General features: G+C 45.3%; 1 protein-coding gene across 7 annotated transcripts; it reads left to right on the forward strand.

Annotated features, from left to right (window-relative positions):
• Window positions 1-328: 328 nt before the first annotated feature.
• Window positions 329-16045, forward strand: LOC124193198 (protein SSUH2 homolog). 7 transcript variants are annotated; one of them, XM_046586909.1, is made up of 8 exons: window positions 329-662; window positions 1219-1369; window positions 11716-11817; window positions 11995-12302; window positions 12383-12631; window positions 12826-12930; window positions 14214-14519; window positions 14611-16045. In XM_046586909.1, the coding sequence occupies exons 2-8, from the start codon at window positions 1219-1221 to the stop codon at window positions 14755-14757; spliced, it is 1368 nt and encodes a 455-aa protein (XP_046442865.1). In that variant the 5' UTR covers window positions 329-662; the 3' UTR covers window positions 14758-16045. The 7 variants fall into 7 exon arrangements, with proteins under 7 accessions (XP_046442865.1, XP_046442863.1, XP_046442864.1 ...); XM_046586907.1 differs by having other exon boundaries at window positions 537-662; window positions 1216-1369; XM_046586908.1 differs by having other exon boundaries at window positions 538-662; window positions 728-1369.
• Window positions 16046-18203: the final 2158 nt, after the last annotated feature.

Here is an 18203-nt window from a genome sequence, read left to right on the forward strand (position 1 = left end):
TCGATATTTTCGATCACGATATAATCTCACTTCAATAATTGGTGCAACAGGGAAAAAAAAGTCACTTCAAGTATTGCTTATCTATTATGGGGATTCCTCCATCTGTATAAAAGTTAAATAACTGAATAACACTTGAAGAACTGCTGATGGAATTTCAGTATAAACATTCAGAAAAGATAGTGGTGATTGTTTAAAAAATAACGAGATATCTTATTTAGTTCATTTATAATACTAGTCGGAAGTAGTTAAGAAATGGAACGAGTCCAATTAAACAATTAGCTCCGTAGGCGAGCTAGTCGATAGTCGTCATTCTTCTCGCGTTCCAGTCAATCCAACAACTTTTTTGTTGGAGAGCAACAAGGAATGAATACCAACAGCGAGCGATAAGAATACAAAATGAGGCGAACGTGACGAAGTTCCAACAGGTTATTCTTTTGTGAAGTGTGCGCTAGATGAAGTAGTAGGTAAACGGATAAGATGAGGTGCGTTTATCCTCTTGGGAAACTCTTGAGTTATTCCGACGCTAGATGGCCGCATTTGTTGGGGGAAATGCAAAAAGGTGGTTGACGTCTGTCGTGCAGTGGGGCTCTGGTGGTCTTGTTGTTTTCTTTTGAAGGGGGAACTTTATTTATACTCCCCTAGGTTCACTTCCCGATGTCAAGGTATTTGAAATAGTTTCATTTCTTGTTTTCACGGTCACGCTTGGTGTCTATTTCAATTCTAAAAGGCCAAGTAGTTTGTATGGCGTGAAGGATGCAGTGGGCATTGTTCCAGAGCCTGTCAGTTGTGGGGTCGTGCATTTACTGCTGGTAGCTGCTAGTCTAATCCACTGGGATGCGGATCAATAACGTACAGACGACGGCGACATGTCTTTCCTTTCAATTTCTCTCGCCTTTTCGTTTCGGCGCTTGTTATGATCCATCTTCAGCTGGTCAAGCATGGGTGTAAAATTTTAAGAGACGTGTTCCAGGAGAGGCACTCCAATCTTCTCAGCAGCAACGAAGAGCATTCCTGTTGTGATAGATGAAGTAGCAGCCCCCTTGTGTTTCTGACTATCGTGAGGCTGACCACTTTCAAGTGCCAACTCAAACAAGAACCAGTTGTTTGCCGTAGATCTATCTTGGGTGTTGACTGGTCACCTCTCGCTAACTCGTTGCTCTCACCTTTCTAATCTATATCTTTTTTCTGCATATTTTTGGCTCATCGTCTGGCAAGAAGATGAAGTCATCCAAGCATATGGGACGGAAGAAGCCTTACCTGGCACCGGAAACTGTGGACCTAGAAGAATATGATGAATTCAGTCCGAGTGCTCCCAACTTCACAACCGGAACCATTCCATTGCAGTACAGGGAATCCAGCCACTACTTAAGTGAGTGTCATGCGTCTCACATATTTCCACCTTTTTGTTTTCTTCATTTGTGTGAAAGAAAACAACCATCCCCCCCACCAAAACAAAACAAAAATTGAGTCTTTTAGACTCTAGTCTTTGATGGTGCAGTCAGTCAGCAGGGGGGTTGCGAGCGGGTGGAGACCTGGCCCGATGAAAGACTTGGCGGAGTTACAAGGGAGGATAGAACTCTGTGAGTTTTCGCCCAGTTAAATCGGGCTCATTCGCCGTGAAGGTCGGTCTGGACGAAGATCAAGTTGCTTGAAAATGGGTGGCTTGTGAAGGGCGGGCTGGGTTGGGAGGCGAATTTCAAATGGCGACGACGACGAGCAGGAAGAAAACGGCCTGGTTGTCGCCCAGCTAGTTAGTCTTCAGATCCTGTGCTGGACCGACGTCCCCTCCTCCTCCCCTTTCCAATTTCGGATTTTAAAAAAAAAAGTCTATTGTTAGTTTTTTTCGGGAGTTCCCTTTTATTGGCCAGTTGTGGATTTGATTTAGTGTAACCGATTTAAATGAGCGGAACAAGATCTCGTCTCCGGTCGACGTCAAGGAGAAAGAGCAGCTTGTCACGGACATCAAGTACAGTAAATCTCATCTCCTCTTTCCCCATCATTGATTATTGCCGCTCGAGCGCTTTTTTTGGGTCGTTCACTTTTTTCTCTTTCCTCTCTGTTCTCTCCGTGTCTGTGTGTGTGTGTAGCCTATTTCTTCTTGTTGCTTTGTCTTTTCCTCCTCTTGCCCAGTCAGTCAGTCAGTCGAACTCGGAAGCGCTTGCGTATTCATTACCGGGGCCCCCACGTTCGACCCGTTTCGTTGTTGTAACTACATCTAAAGTTAACTCTTCTCACGCTGTTATTGTGTGTGTCTGCTGCCGCCACGGCCATGCATATACGGTGTAAGGTGATAGCCTTCTGTTTCTATTTGCGTATCACACTGAAGCAACCGTACTACCCACCTTTGCTGTCCCCCGTTTAAAAAAAAAAAGTAAAGTAAAAAGGATTTCAAAAGAAATCCATTTTACTTCGTTCCCCTTTTTTTATTATTATTATTTTTTTGCTCCGGGGAGGATCTCAATCGAATGGCGACACAAAAGAGAGAAAAAATTGGCCTGGATATCTTATCGATGAGGATCGAATCCGGAAGAAAAGAGAACGACGGGGAAAAAAAAAGGGAAGGAGAGAGGGGGGAACGAAAATGGATCTCTTTGCTCAAAGCGGCGGATCGGAATAGTATAGTATATATATAATAATGGTAGTAGTAGTAGTCTAGTATATAGTACATATAGGGAAGGAGGGAGAAGGAGAAGGAGGCCATTGTCAGCCAATTGCAAGGCTGAGAGGTTGACCCTTGCAGCCAGTGGCTCCTCCTTCGTTCAGGGCCGCTTTTCATGACATTCACGCGACGATCCTGCGGCACGTTGGAAGGGCCAGAGAAGATGTGAGCCAGTTCTTCGGCGAAGATTCGCCGCCCGGGGCCCACCAAAAGCGGAGGAAAAGATTTCCCTCCTTTTATTTTTCAAACACAAGAAAGAAAAGAAAACACAAGGAACCGACCGTGAGTGTGTGTGTGAGGAGGTGGGGAGGGGGGGGAGTGGATTGAAGAGGAGCTGGTGGAGGGGGTAGTGGTGGTGGTGGGGGGTTTACCGTCTGCGTGAGTGGGACGCCTGTGTGCGCTGCGCCAAGAGAAAAGGGGGAAAAGCCAGGAGAAAATAAGGAGGGGATCTACCACCTGTGAGTGCCTGTGCGGATCAGTCCACAGTGTGGTTTGATCCACGGTGGTTTGACCTCTGTTCCGGTTTCGTCGTCACGTACTTAACGTTTGGACCAAATAACCCAAAAGAACCAAAAAATCCAATTTTCGTACCAAAAAAAACAAACAAACAAATTATTCAAATTTCCCGCCACTGTCATTTTGTGTGCCTCAACTTGTCTGGACCATCAAATCCCGCAAAAATGGTCAAGTCTCGGATAACAGCGTCGCGGCGACTACGGGCTCAAGTCAAGAAACACCAGAAAACGCGACGAGGTGGTCACAATGGATTCAGTCCACGACTGCGAGAATTAAATTCCGGCGACGTGCCATGGGAAATGCCGAGCGGCGGTAAGAGTAAGTTGCAAAAAAGAGAAAAAGAAAAATCCTCCCCTTTCCGAACAACAACAACAACAAAAAGAGGGAGCGAGAGAGAACAAACTTATGTGGCGCAAACATTTTCGATGTCAACTCTTGATGTCGTTTTCTGTCATCTCTTTTCATATTCTTCGCTATCTTTCCGTGTGTGTGTGTGTCATTGTCACCTGGCCAGCTAGAAACGGGGGGCGATTTTTCTTTTCTTTGCGGTCGGAAACATTTTTTTTTTTTATATCCGTGAAGGATTGGAGTGGTTGTCTCTTGACTCGGCCCGGCGCGGGAATTCAATCGAGTCGAGTGGTTTTCTTATTCTATTCGACATCTCCGACCGCTTTTGTATTATCCAAGGTTTGTTTAATCTACAGCGTTTCCTTTTTTATTTTGTCCTTAATGGAAGAGAGAGAGAGAGAAAGAGAGATGGGTTAATTCAGGAAAGGCCGAAATGACGGATTGGCGGCTTGATTTCCAGGCGTACTCACGGTTGGATTGAGCAAAAAGGAACGATCGATACCATTTCACCTTCTTCTTCTTCTTCTTCTGCTTGTCGATCTCTTGCCTTTGAAGGGAACGAAGCACATCGCATAGTATATCTCTATCTATTTTTTTTTTTCTTCCAGGAGGGGGGAGGTTGTCTCGTTGTCTGTGTTGTTTCTATCTCCGAAAGACGCTTTCGTGTGTATCCATCACTCTTTCCCTTCTGCTCCGATGAATCCGCCAAGCGCCTTGTTTGCCTTTCGTGTCTGCCGTTGTTGACGGCTCGTCGTCCTCCTCTTTTCCTTCTTCTAGGGAGACAGTCGGTGGCAAAGAAGCACCCACACACTCGATCCACACACACACACACACACTCACTAAAGCCGGCACGAACCCGAGTCTAGTAGTTATTATTATTTCAACTTTCTATCCCGTCTTTGTCATTATTTATCCTTTTTCCACCCTTAAAAAATAGGGGCCGGTAGACTTTTTCTTGTTGTTGAACGAATTGCTCGCACACATTCATCTCCCTAGTTAGGAGCCTGCGCTGGATTAGATAGGAAAAAAGGCGGTGCCCATTTAAAATTTTGACGAACATGTCATGTGACTTTGCCAAAAAGGAAAAGAAGGAAGGAGAGTCTCGACGTGACTGGCACCAACACATGCAGAGACTGGGTCGGGCTCCTTAATTCTCTCTCTCTAGCTGGCTGTCGTGGGTTGGCTGCTTGAATCATTGAGACACACTTGCGAGCCAAAGGCAAAGAGAAGCAAGAATGCATCCGGCCGCCGCCGCTGCCGCCGACTGGCAGGCTGGCAACAGCAGACGTGGTAAACGTGTAGAAGGTTAATTGGCTTTTGAAAGCGGACGCCCGCCCGCTCTCTCTCTCTCTCTCTCGATTCTACGGGGTGTGCATCCCTGGCGTAGATAATGGAGGCCAGGAGCTAAGGACTATTAGGAGCCCGTGTGCGTCTTACTCTTTTCGGAAATGTCAACCGGATGCAAGTTCACTTTCATTCACCATTTCTCTGTAGATTATTAATGGAATAGAGAAGACCAAGCTACATACTGTGTCATTGACTTTGTCTGCTCCTAGCTAGGATCTTTTCTCGGTTTCAATTTCCTCATTAACTTTTGGGTGGGGGGCTTTCGTACCGAAAATCTATTGGAGAAGAAAAACGATGAAATCCGCCGGCTGGTTGTGGTGGTGGTGTTGGAACACACTGTGAGTTGGACAAAGAAGGAGGAAAAAAATACTCTTTTGACTACGGGAGCCCCACGTAGTGTAGCTACCAACAGTAGTCGTCGTACGTCGTCCTGTTTCTGGTCATTTGGAAGTAGCCAACGGGCTGGAAGCCAAGAAATCCGTTGCTGCTGGGAGGGAGGAGTAGAGCTAGGAGCACACAAAAAAAAGGGGGGAAGAAGTTGTCGGGAGATAAAAAAGAAAAGACGAGATAGTAGAGATGGCTTTTATGGCGAATTGGCGACTAGAGGAGAGAACTAAAAGTGGAAGGAAGAAGAAGGAAAAAAAAAGAGACTTGACAAGCGCTCGTCACGGAGACTTAACGTAGTAGGCCGCAACGGCCTTCACCCTCGATTAGACTGAGGTGATTAGTCGCAGCTCCTTGTCTGCCAAACGGATCCGCACGTCTCTCTCTCTCTCGACGACGACATGTCGACAGCGGAGTGAATCCCGCAGAAAAACCACCAACAACCAGAGATTCAACATGCAAGGAGGTGACGCAACGCCAGAGCTAGACGTGCCCGTTTTCTTCTTTTTTTCTCCTAGTTAATGTCGTCGGTACTTTTTATTTTAATTTTCAACTGTCGAGGACGTTAAGGCTTTGATTATTGCTCTCATTCTACGAGGGGAAAATGTAGGTCGCCCTATCGAGCGCGTTCATTTCAATATATAATTTAATCAAATCGATTGCGGGAAATTGTTTCAGTTTTGGTCAGGTTCCGAAATGTTTCAAATGGGAAGGAAAAGAACAAAGAAGGAAAATAAATGGAAAGGGGCGACGCGTCTCGTTCCATTACGCTTTATGAATGAATCGGGAGGGAAAAAAGTTCCTTGATTGTCCTGGACAATATCACGCAGGAATCGGCGGGATTGTGTTTGAGACATTGGGAGAGATAGGCCCCTCAGCAAACACAATGGGGTGGAAATGTTGAATGCCGGACTGTGTCGTACACGTCGTCGTCCAGTTCCTTTTTCTTCTATTTCATTTGATGGATAGTATTTTCCGCTGACGGAAAAGCTTCTCATATCAGATCCTTATTTATTTTTTCCCTTTTCTTTACGGAGCGATCCGCTTGCGTTTCCATTTCGTTGCTTTTTTCTCTTCCTCCACCGCTCGGCTGAATGCTTTGCAGTTTTGATTAATGGTCTGATTGGATGGTATTTATAGTTCCCAGTTGGCCCATCTCTCACATTTTACCTGTGGGGGGTAACTGAACGAGAATGTGTGTCTCTGTCAGCCCGTAGTTTTCTCTAGTGCCACGATAACTCAACGTTATGACATTCCCGTCGGAATGGATCCCGTGATGAATCCTCGAGGACACTGGCCCCCTCGTTTCTAACTTTTATTTGATTTTATTTTTTGTTGTTGGTCAGTCGGCCAAAGAATCTCGTCAACATTTCCAGGTTACGTCCGTAAAGGATTGTTGTTTTTATTGGAGCGAATTGGGTTGGTTACACAAGACGATTGCTTGCGCGAGTCTCTCTCTCTGCTGTGTGTCCTTTGTTCGAGCTCTACATCCGGATGTGTGTCTCTGACTCCGGAACAAGGAGAGAAAGAAGATGGACGCTGGGATGGATCGGCGTATAGAGAAGAGTCCCGCGTACAACACAAAAAAAAAAGAAAAGAAAAAGAGAAAAAAGAGAAAAAGGAAAACAATTGGGAGTGAAAGAAAGAAAGCGACAAGATAAAAGGGAAGATTGTAGGCGGGTTCCAAGTCATTGGCAGTTCCATCTTGTCGCCGTGACTGCCGCTGCTTGCCTGCGGGACCGGTCGATCTTCTTCTTTCGACCGACCAAAGAGCGTGTCTCTGTGTGTGTGTGTCTATCTACCACCGGGATGCATCGCTCCCGCATTTTCGACCAACGGATCGCTCAATGAGGAGGGGGGGGTTTAACGGGGGGGAGCCAATCGTGGACGGAAGAAGATGGAAACAACAACCCCGCACATATAAGAAAAGATTCGCCCTGTATAGTATAGGATCATATATATGGGCGTCATTCGTGGAACTTTTCCAAAACAAATCTTTTTCTTTTTCTTCTCTTCTCGATTTCATTTAGATTTCGCTATTATTCACGTACCCAAATATTTCGCGGTTTACGCGTCGAGTTCACAGGGTTCGATAGGAAATGCCACGAATCAAAATGTCGTGGGAGAGCGTCATCAATTGTCAAATAAGTTTGCGGGAACTTTTGATACGAATAACAACTGCTGGATATCATTTTTATATGGTAGGTTAGCCCTACCAAGAATTGGCGAATGTTTCTTTCTTCCCCAGATCTTTTTCGTTTCTTTGTCGGCCACCGTATATAGCCTATTGTCTATTTTTGTGTGTGCGCCCGTCTCCTTGTTATATTATATTTTTTGTTGTTTGGTTTTTCCTCGTTCAAGTCTGCCGAGTCGGCAGAACACACACACACACACACAGTCGGAGAAGAGTATTACATCTTTTCTTCGGGATCTCTCGGTTGTTGTTCAATGAACTGTCTAGAGGACAATCCTCTGCGTTAGCCGCATCCTTACCGTTATCCCTTTCATCAACATTCCCGCGGGATCCCTTTCTTTTTCTTTCGACGTCTTGTGCACGCTGGAAGGCGCTGGGCGTAAATAGGACCACTGGGTCAGTTAGTTCACTACGTACACACGGTTTCGAGTCGAGAGAGTGTACAACCCCCTCACTGACACACACTTCTCTTGTTAGATTTTTCCATTTTCTTCTCACAGCTACACCCGTCCCTCCCCCCTTCAGAGTTGTTCCTGATTGCATTCAAGATGGCTACTACTATATAGTGTGTACATATCAGTTTTTGGCCAACTGGCTTTCCTTTTGCCATTATATTATCTCACACATTCTTTTTTCTCCGTTCTGCTGCTGCTGCTGCTGTTTCGATATGTAACACGGATAGTAGTCTTCTTCTTTCTTTTTTACGATATGATTATGCGCGGTATAGTCGACTTATTTATTTCTCTTATACAGACACACATTTGTTTGTTTGTTTGTTTGCTCCGTTTCCGGACGGTTTTTCTTTTTGCCTCACCCGGGGGCTTATTTTGCTGGTCTTCTCTCTGCTGGTCTACGTATATTTAGATATTCACACAGACTACCGGTTTTTATAGATCTGATATGGCGTATTTCCTTTTTGGCGCTAGCCCCCCCTTTTTGAAGATTCATTTTTCTTCTTGTTGTATTGATGCATCGCTGGCTGTGCCCTACTATACCCACACACACTGTGTGTAGTAGTAGTAGTGTTTGTCGTAAGGATTCATTTTTCTTTCGCCCCATCATCTGGCAACACGATCCAGCCTGCCGTTCTATTTCCTACTTTCTCATTTGAGGATTACGTGAGGTATAAGTAGCGTCGCTATTATTATGACGATGAGAAGACGCCGTCGTCGTCGAGGATCGGCAGAAAGATTGGGGGGAAAAAAAACATCAATCGATGCGCTCCTTCCCAGTCTAGTAGCTCTCGCTGGTACACACACACGCACATTAGATTCCTTTTCTTTAGCTCCTAGCAGATCAAGACATTGAAGCTCAGACTCTAAGAGCAGCAGCAGCGCTTCACTTTCTTGACTGATTGAATTGGGAGATTGGGAGTTGTGTATCTCTTTCCAGTAGCTCGGAAGAAGATGTGTGGAATCATCGGGACAAGAAAAAATAGAAGAATAATAATACAAAAAGATATCTGACTTGTGTGCTGTACATGTATATCGCAGCCAGCGTAGGAGACATTGTGGAAGACGGTGATGGATTTCCCAGTTGTATCTCAAGACTTGCTGTGTGCCGATCGCGGGGGGCAATGACATTATTATTATGCTCTCTTGGAAATGCCAAGTGATGGCACTATACTAGAATAGAGTACACGTTATATTCATTTCTTTTTCTTCTTTATCCTTTTCTCTGTTTAATAACATGAAAGGAAGTTGGGACCTTAAGATATCGATGGACCGCATTTGTGCCGACACCCTTTTCTTGTTTGAATTTCCCTCTTTTTTTTTCATATATTTTATTTAAAAGAAGACTCTTTTGTTCGGCCCACTTCTTTTCTTCCGAGTATTATTCAATTGCATTTCACCCATCGGATCCCATTCTAGTCCAGATTGCATTTTCTCAGCTTGTCTTTCTTCGTCTTCTTTTTATTTGTATTTTTGGCCCGTTTGAAATCGCATTCAAAATGGCGGATACTTTCTCTTGCCTCTTTTCGCCACTTCTCGGTTGTGTGGGTGACACAATCGAAGCGTCTCTTGTTTGTCTTGCATTGTCGCCCAACTGCTGAGTCGCGTCCATTTCCGTTTTCTTTTTCTTCTTCTTCTTCTTCCTTCTTTTTTGTTGTATTTTCAATTGTTATTTTGAACAATATCTCTCTCTCTTTGCCGGGCGATCCTGATTGCCGATGGCATCGAATTGTCGACAAGGATACAGGCTAGATTATTCAATCAAAACTAGTCCCTCGTCCCGATCGTCTTGTTTGTCGACGACGTCGTTGCGTGAGTCGGGTAAAGTCGAAATCCATTTATTGTTAGGTTTTGTCCTGTGTGCGCCGCCCAGAGCGGGGCGATGAACAAACAGAGCAGAAAAAGAAATAAAAATAAGAATAAAAATAAAAAAGTGTGTAACTTGGGAGTGAGTCAAAGCGCTTCGGAGACCGGTGTATAGCACACGAACGAACGAACCAACGAAAACAAATGATGGAGTAGTAGAGAGGGCAGAGTGCTCCAATCGGATTCATTCGTCTCCGTCGCGAAATCTTTTCGTTTTTTTTTTCTTCTTCTTCTTCTCCTTGTTGTTTCTTCTTCTTTTTGACTTGCTTGAGACCTGTGTCTTTCACGTCTGTCATCTTCCAGACGACTTTGAGGAATCGACTTGCATCCATTTCATCGCCCGGCTTCCTCCGTTCAACCGAAAACTCTCTGAATCTTTTTTTCTCTTCTCTTCTCTTCTTCCCGGACTTACTTTTCCTCCCCAACACAAAATCGATGCTCAATCGATGCCTATTGGTGCTTCCGCTTGAGCGCTTCCGCCCTCCCCCGCCATGATTGTGTATTATCTATCCAGTATCTATCTATCATGGAAGCAACTTTGGATTCTTTTTTTCAAAGACTATAGACTAGATCTAAAGCACATACACACACACTGTGTGTGTGTATTTTTCGGTTCAAGCTTCTTGTTTTGTTTCGTTTTCATCCGGATGCGTTTTCTCATCCGGATAAAAAAAAATGGCGATGGCCTTCACGGGCCAGTCGCCTTCACGTCGTTTGCATTTCATCACCATCTATTCCGAATTTGAATAAATCTTTTTTTTTTCTTTTGCGGTAGGCACACATACACAGGGGTTTATGTAAAAAACTTGGTGTGTGCCAAGGAGAAGTGGTAGCCCTGCCGATCCACTTGACGGAAGCGGAACTGACTGACTGTACAAATTTTCGCCGCGGTGGTGGTGGTGGTGGTCGAGTGTATCCGACGGCCCTTGTGTGTTATGTTTTCATTTGCAATCGACTCGTCCATTTCCATATTTTGTTACTTTTTAGACTTATATATTTTATATAGCATATCTTTTTATTACGATGCGTAATATTATTTGACCGATGATTCCGCACCGATGGATGGAACCGGTCGGGGGGTTTCGATTTTGTGGTGTCCGGGTCTCGGTCAGATGGCGCTGGCATCTGCCGGCTCTAAAAGCGTCCCGATAGACGTCGATTTTTCTTTTTTCTTGTTTTAACTTTGTTCCAGAAGAAGAAGAAGAAGTTTCCAGTCAACTGTCTTACTTTCTTCCTTTTTTTGTTTTTTTTTTTTTTTTTTTGTTTGAAATTTTCTTCGTCTCGTTCTCTGGCTTCGTTCCACTTTCACGTCTCAGTCACGCTTCGACTGACGATTGGTTCGTTACCTCTTTGTCGTGTGTCTCTCTCGAATCTTTTGTTTCACCCTCCTCACTCGACTGTCCGTCAGTGGGGGAAACATTTTTTCGTTTGCTGGCGTCAGAAAAAATAACCGGCGGCGGCCGAGGTGACAGTGTTATTGTGTGCAAACAAAATCTAACGTCGGGTGGAAGAAAAGAAAAAAACAAATAATAATAATAATAATAAAGAGGGGGCCGTGAAAAACATCAAAGGGCGTCGAGCACCTTCCATCATCCAGTCACAAAAATCGTCACAATCATATGAGACGTAGACCATCGACGGCCACGCTATGGCGTAATTGGCAAACCCTTCCCACCTCCCTCCCTTTTTTTTTTTTACTCTACAATTTAATTTAATGGTTTTCAAAGCCTTTGGATAATTTAATCAAATAATATTAGACTATAACCTGTTTGGCGATGTGTGTCGTCTTGATTTATGATGATAGACCCAGACGCAACAACATCCGAGTGTTGATTTGATGTTTTCTCAGTCCCCCCGTGATGTGATTTATAATGTTGTACGTGCAGTCAAGTAATTAACTACGGATTTGATTTATGTTGTTGTTGTGTTATCGATTGGGACATTCGCAGGACATTCCGGAGGCGTTCAAGAAGATGACGTCACTCCGTCAGCTCCTCCGTTGGACCACATGGATCAAGTTTACGGATACGAGACGACGTCCTTTGACGCCGGTAATTAGCAATTTACCCATTTCAATTGAATGTTGGCCGCTGGGTTGGGGATTTGATTGGGGAATTCAGCCCCAGGATTTGATGGGCTTACCATTCGACCGTGCTGGGAGAGCTTCTCTTGTTTTGATTCGACTCATTTCCTGAACTTGTGTTTATTGGCCGGCCGGGTCCGGATAGTGTGCATTCCTCCTCCGCCGAGTTTGTCCGAATGGGAAGAGGATCAGCAGCTGCAACTGGAGCAGCACAAGTCGCAAGGAGATGCTGAGAAGAAGGAGCTACAACAACAACAACAACAGTCTGACGGTGGTGGTGGTGGGGGCGAAGCGACGAGTCCGTCCCGTCTCACGATCGCCGAAATTCCGCCCGTCAGCGAAGTCGACGCCCGCAACGCCCTTCTCGGCTTGGTGACGGAGCATTGCTGTTGGGGTCGATCAGCTGCCCGTCACATGTCCATCGGCAAAATCCTGTCCTCTTCCGCTTTTCACGTAAAAAAAAAAACGACTTTTTAAAAAATTGGCGGGAAATTTGAACAATTTTAAATCAACATTTGGTGTTGTTGTTCTAGTACGAAATCCAAACGTTTACGGAGAAGCGGGAGACGTCGTGGGCTTTCATGCCGCACGGCGGCGGGGAAATTGATGGTCCCCGTTGCGGTCCCGCCCCTCGCCCGTGGGACATCCCAGCCGATCCGTCGGATCTCTTCCGCAGCGAAATGAAGGTGCTCCAAGTGCCGCACACGGCCTCCGTCAAAACATGTCACCGATGTCGCGGTGCCGGGAGCCTCCTCTGCCAAGAGTGCCACGGCAAGGGATGGGTAAGTGGAGAGGGAAAACAAGGGTTCGCCCCGCCCACCTTCTTGTTCCTGTTCCACTCCATTTACATTTGTATTTGCTCCCGACCGAAAATCTTCCTTTTTTCTTTTTCTCTTTTTTTTCCTTTTTAGATGTATCCCGTTTCTCTCTCATGTCATTTGTTTTTTTTTCTTTTGTGTTTTGTGTGTCACTATAGACGAGGTGTCTGAGTTGCCACGGCGACGGATGGGGATCCGATTCCGCCGGGAACAAGGAGCGCTGCTTCTTTTGCCAGTCATCCACTCACGGCAGAGGACGTCAGGTAAAATAGAAATAACTTGCCCAAGCTCCTCCTTCTACTCCTTCTACTTGCTCGAATTTTTCTTTTCACTTCTCCTGTGTATATAAACAATAGAGAGAACATTCCAGGAGCGGAATTTGGTAGGTATTTGCCCGGTGGTAGTTGCGGGTCCACCGCTCTCACGGTCGAGACTTGCCTCCTTATGATTGCCTGAGGGGGCTACCAACCCCAACAAAAATCACGCGGCCGTTTTTTTCGTGTGTGCGCCATAATCCAGCTGACGAAAAACATACACATAGACCCGTCGTCATCCCCGGCTCCTGTTATTACTAGTCAGTCTCCCACTCTCGCCCCGTTATGCCTCTCTGCTAACCTTTCTGGGGGCCAGCGGTCAATATTGATCTTTTCAATGCTAAATATATAAACGTGTGTGTGTGTGTGTGTGTGTATATACGTGTGTAGTAGGGCTTTTCGGCCGCCTCCGTTCTTCCCTCTTACAGTCGAGTCGATCCAGCGCGGTGCAGGTCTGCACCGGGGATTTTTTTTCTTCTTCTTCTGCGTGAACGGTTTCCCGAGAGAGTTTTTTTTCCCCGTAAAATAACGAGGGGAAAAAAATCTAAACAGCGGGACCCCCGTTCGCTTTACGTGTTGTAGCCGGTGGCCCCCGGTAGCAGCAGCAGTAGCGGCGGTGCTATTACTACTAACCCATTACTCACTCCTTCCTAGCTCTATAGCTGCTGGTACTATGTGGTGGTGGTGGTGGTGTACGTATGTACGCTGGGAACTGGGAACTGGGATGGATTCCTTGCCATTTCCTCCGACTCGTTAGCTTTTCAACTCTCCTTCTTCTTCTTCTTTTCATTTCCCGGACGTTGCAAACTTGTTTTTTTTTTTCTTTTTTTTTCTCTCCCTTCCCGATTTGCACACGCGGGACCCGCTAAACGAGATATACATTCGCCTTTGTAGTGGCTCGCAATGAAATCTTGTGTGCATCGTTTTGACTCGAGGGGGGGGGGGGGGGGGGGAACCACCACCGCTGCAATCTTTTTCCCCCGAAATATAAATAAAAATGAGAGTCGTGAGCTGCTCGTCTGCTGGGTGGTTGGTGGGTGGTTGGGTGGTTGGGTGAAAGACGTAATCAATAGAGCAAGAGTTGCTTGACGGAACGAGCTTTGCCCGCGTGCATCCGCAACTCCCTAAACTTTTCTTTTCGTTGTCGTTAGCGCAAACGTTGAAGCGATTGAGATCTCACGCAGTCAATTCAATTGCAATTTGTTTTTGTTTTTCTGGGTGGTTGTCTAAAGGATTGCTTGAAGTGCAACGCCAAGGGTCGGGTGGCCTGCCCGCCGTGCGACAGTTACGGTCAAATCCGGTGCTACATTAGTTTGACCATCACGTGGAAGGCCAACACGTCTGAGCACATTGTGGCCAAATGCTCGTCGCTGCCCGAAGATCTCATCCGCCAAGTGTCGGGCCAGGTCGTCTACGAGGAGGAGGGGCCCCGCATCCCGCCGCTCAACACATTCGCCGACCCGACCATCAACTTGGCCTCGGCCCAGCTCGTCCTCAACCACAACCGCCAGTGGCCCGATCAGAGAATTCTCGCTCAGGTGACTCTTAACTTTCCCACCCTTCCAATTTACCACATTTTATAGGAATTTGGAATTTTAAAATTTTCTATTCTTCCGGGCGGACGGACAGAGACAACAAGTCAGAATGGTGCCCGTCACTGAGGTTCACTACACTTGGAAAAGACGGACGGGTAAATTCTTCCTCTACGGCTACGAGCACAAAGTCTACGCGCCCGACTACCCCCAAACTTGCTGCTGGGGCTGCTCCATTTTGTAACGACACGCGAAACGAAACAAACAAATTTCACTCTTCTCCTCCTCCTTTTATTTTATTTCTTTAAAAAACATAGAAAAGAAATGAAAAATTTGAACTGCACAACCAAAATGGCAATGCAAAAAATCGTCAAATAACCCAGGCTCTCTATCTTTCCGCTTCTTTTAGTACTAGCGGGACGTTCTTTATTATTAGAATGACGAACTTGCCACACCCAAGTCCAACCTCCATCACGTCGTTTATTTCCCCCCTTCCTTTCCCATCTCCCTCCATGAATCACGATGTTTTATTTCTCCGTCTCATTTCGATTTATTTTTTCAATTAGCGTTACTCCATTTCCATTTCTCAGTATCCGCGTGAATTTTTTTTTAACAAAGAACGTGATCGTTTTCGATGCGTACCACAAATGTCAAACGCGAGTGAATGTTAGAACCCTCTACTAAACTATACGACAGTCAAGGCAGGAAGCTGGTCTTCATCTTCAACGGATTTGACCGATTCATTTTAACTTTTTTCAATTAATTTCGTGATTTTTAATTTTTTTTTAATTCGGGAATTATTTGTCTTTTATTATTATTATTATCCTCCAACGATGCGTTTATATTTTGGAAATGATTATTTTCTACCTCTCATGAACAAAAACATCAAAAATTGATATTGACTAAAACAACCAACCAAACCAACTAAAAAAGAGAATTTTCACGAAAAAAACAATCTCTTGGACTCTCTCCTAACCCCCCCACCATCTCATGTTGCAGTCTTGCCCTCAATGTGTTTTTGCGTTCCTTATATATTTCTCGTGCCTGTGTCGTCGTGTCTTTTGTCTTCTTTCTTCTCTTCTCTCTCTCGTTTTTCTTCTCTTCGCCAAGTTGCGTGTTTTTCGGTGACTATATTTTTTCAATGTTCTCTACTACGTCGATTGAGTTATGTTGTTTTTCCTCTCTCTCCTCTCTCTCTTCATTTTCCATTGGTTTTTAATGGGAATCATTTTCGTCGACAATATGTGCTCTCTCGGTACTATTCAAATTGTTTTGAATCTCGTTGTAGCAGCTAAACATGCAGGTTTTTTTTATTTTGACTTTATTTTGATTTTTGTTTTTTCGGGGAGGGTTCATGTGTTGGGGGGGAATAAAAAAGGGTCGGGATTGGTGCATGTGGGGTGGAGGGATTCTCTATTGGATTTTGTCACGCCCACACCCCACGGTCTCTTATTTCTGGCGAAATCAAATAAAAACCAAACAAAAAAAGAAGAAAAAAAAAGTAACAATACACTCGATCCTCGTCCATCTTACTTTATGCCTTTGATTCAATTTGCTGCTGTTCCCCTTTTTCGAGTTTCAATCCGTCTTCTCCGATTGCGGCTCGTTGCGGCAATCCCGCGGGAAAACACATGTCGATCGAACTAACCCCCCCCCCCCCCCTCTAGCCCGCCCATCCTATACTCATTTGACGGATGATATCAAACTCGGAGAAGAGACGGCTCCCAGATGGAGGACGTTTAATTGCGTGTTAGTACCACTACTACTACTAACTACTCAGATCCCCCACCCACCCACTTATTATTATTATTAATACAATACTCTGAGAGATCTCTTCTCTCTAGCTCTGCTTTCATGTGCAAGTGTGTACACGTACAGTGTGTGTGCTGTATATCAAGGGCCGTGTGTTGTGTAGAAGTGTGCTCCATCATCTTGATCCCCTTCTGGGTTGCTGCTGAGCTGCCGTTTTCACTCCTTCTTCTTCGAGCTCGTTCCGTTCTCTTTTTTCCCGTTCTGGCTCTTTGATTAAGGATTTGTTGAAGTTGGCATCTGTCAGCGTGTTCCACCAGCTGGCGCTGTAGACAAGTGTAATCAGCAGACGTGCAGCAGCAGGCCGCTCTAGCTTCTGCTGCTCTACAACTATTTTCTTTCTTTCCTAAAGAGAAAAACTATGTCTTAACGAATGATTTTTCTTGGCCAACACTCGGTAGTTAGGAGCTCAAGGAGCTATGCCTTGTGTTAAAAAAGAAAAGAAAAAATGGAAAGTTGCGGGGGAGTGCATAGATGGAATAAGAGAGAGAGAGAGAGATTCCAAATCTATTTCCAGCCAAACTTCCTTTTTTTCTTCTTCTGCTTTGTGTGTACTCTGCTGGGTGGAACGGAAAGGTCGAAACACGTCAGCCCTCCCACTCGGTTTCTTTTTCTGGGTCGAGTAGAAAAAGAAAAAGAAAAAGACATTTGAACGGTTCTATATTTTTCTCCTTTTTTTGGCGCAAATGTGTATCGGCCGGCCATGCGTGCCGACCGGATATCGTTAGTTTCCGCTCGGCTACTGTACAAGTCCAGGATCTATTTGCTGTAAACCGAGTCTTTTTACACACGTAAAAAGCAGCCATGTATACACCGTATAGACACACACACACACAGACTAACATTCGATGGCTCGGCTCTTTGGGATGAATCAGCTGAGCTTTATCTCTCCACTTTGGGGTGGGCCCAGATTTGTAATTATTTTCTTTATTAGTCGCTTCGTCTGCTGATGCTGCTGCCCTGTGGTTTTCTGCGGGAGGCGATGGATTTCGTAGCGAATGTTATCTACTTTGCGAGCTAGTCTGGCTGGGTTATGTGTTAATCTACAACACGGGGCGGTAAAGCAAGTGGAACGTGCTCAAGGAGCGTGGTAAAGAACTGTGGAAGCCCCGGCTAAAACCTAATCAGCCAACCAAAAACTAGATGCGATCAGTCGCTCCCCATCATCATCAAAGTGTTGCTGCTGCTCCTCCGCTTTTATGGAATTGTCTCCTCCTCCTCCATCCCCATTTTCCGCGCGTCCAGGGCGGAGAGAATTCCCTGCGTGACGCGAACGCGACGACTTTGAATCCCGAACGCTCGCGCTCACTCCGCTCCTGCTGCACAGTGGCGATAATGAGGTTATGATGACACGTTTTTGGGCTCTCGGGTTTTATTCTTCTCTGCACCGAGTATATAATCTCAACTCTCTTTTGACACTAGCAATGCTCTGCTGCTACTTGTTCCATTTGCCCAGCAGTACAGCTCTATATTCTCACTCTGCGTCTTATTCCCTTTATAGTCGCCCGGTGACGAGCGTCTCTTTTGATACCAAATGTTAAAAAAAAAACAAAAATAAACTTTTTGACCCTTCCGGCTGGTGGCCGACGAAGGCTATAGATATAATAAGTGGCATTCGGCGAAATGTAGAGATATAGAGCTGCTGGTGAGTATAACGCGACTAACCAGCCAAAGGAGATTAGAAAGAAACGGATGGCGACTCAAGAGAATCAGAGAGGCTTTTATTGGTTTTTATTATATCTGCTGGCCCTTAGTATATTCTTTTTCCCTTTTTTTTTCTTGGGCAGTAGGATGAGCCGTGTGTGTGTAAGTCTAACTGCCCATCCCGCAGGAGCTGACCACAGAAGAAAAAACTTTCTCTCATACAAGATAGTAGAGTCT

This window comes from Daphnia pulex, chromosome 4 (genome assembly GCF_021134715.1).
Source record: "Daphnia pulex isolate KAP4 chromosome 4, ASM2113471v1".
In the NCBI taxonomy this organism is placed as follows: Eukaryota; Metazoa; Arthropoda; class Branchiopoda; order Diplostraca; family Daphniidae; genus Daphnia; species Daphnia pulex.

Coding starts and splice junctions, on each gene's coding strand:
- LOC124193198 (XM_046586906.1), top strand. CDS start 3,340: ATGGTCAAGTCTCGGATAACAGCGTCGCGGCGACTACGGGCTCAAGTC. Junction 3,494..11,715: donor AATGCCGAGCGGCGGTAAGA/GTAAGTTGCAAA, acceptor GGACATTCGCAG/GACATTCCGGAGGCGTTCAA. Junction 12,931..14,213: donor CTCACGGCAGAGGACGTCAG/GTAAAATAGAAA, acceptor GGTTGTCTAAAG/GATTGCTTGAAGTGCAACGC.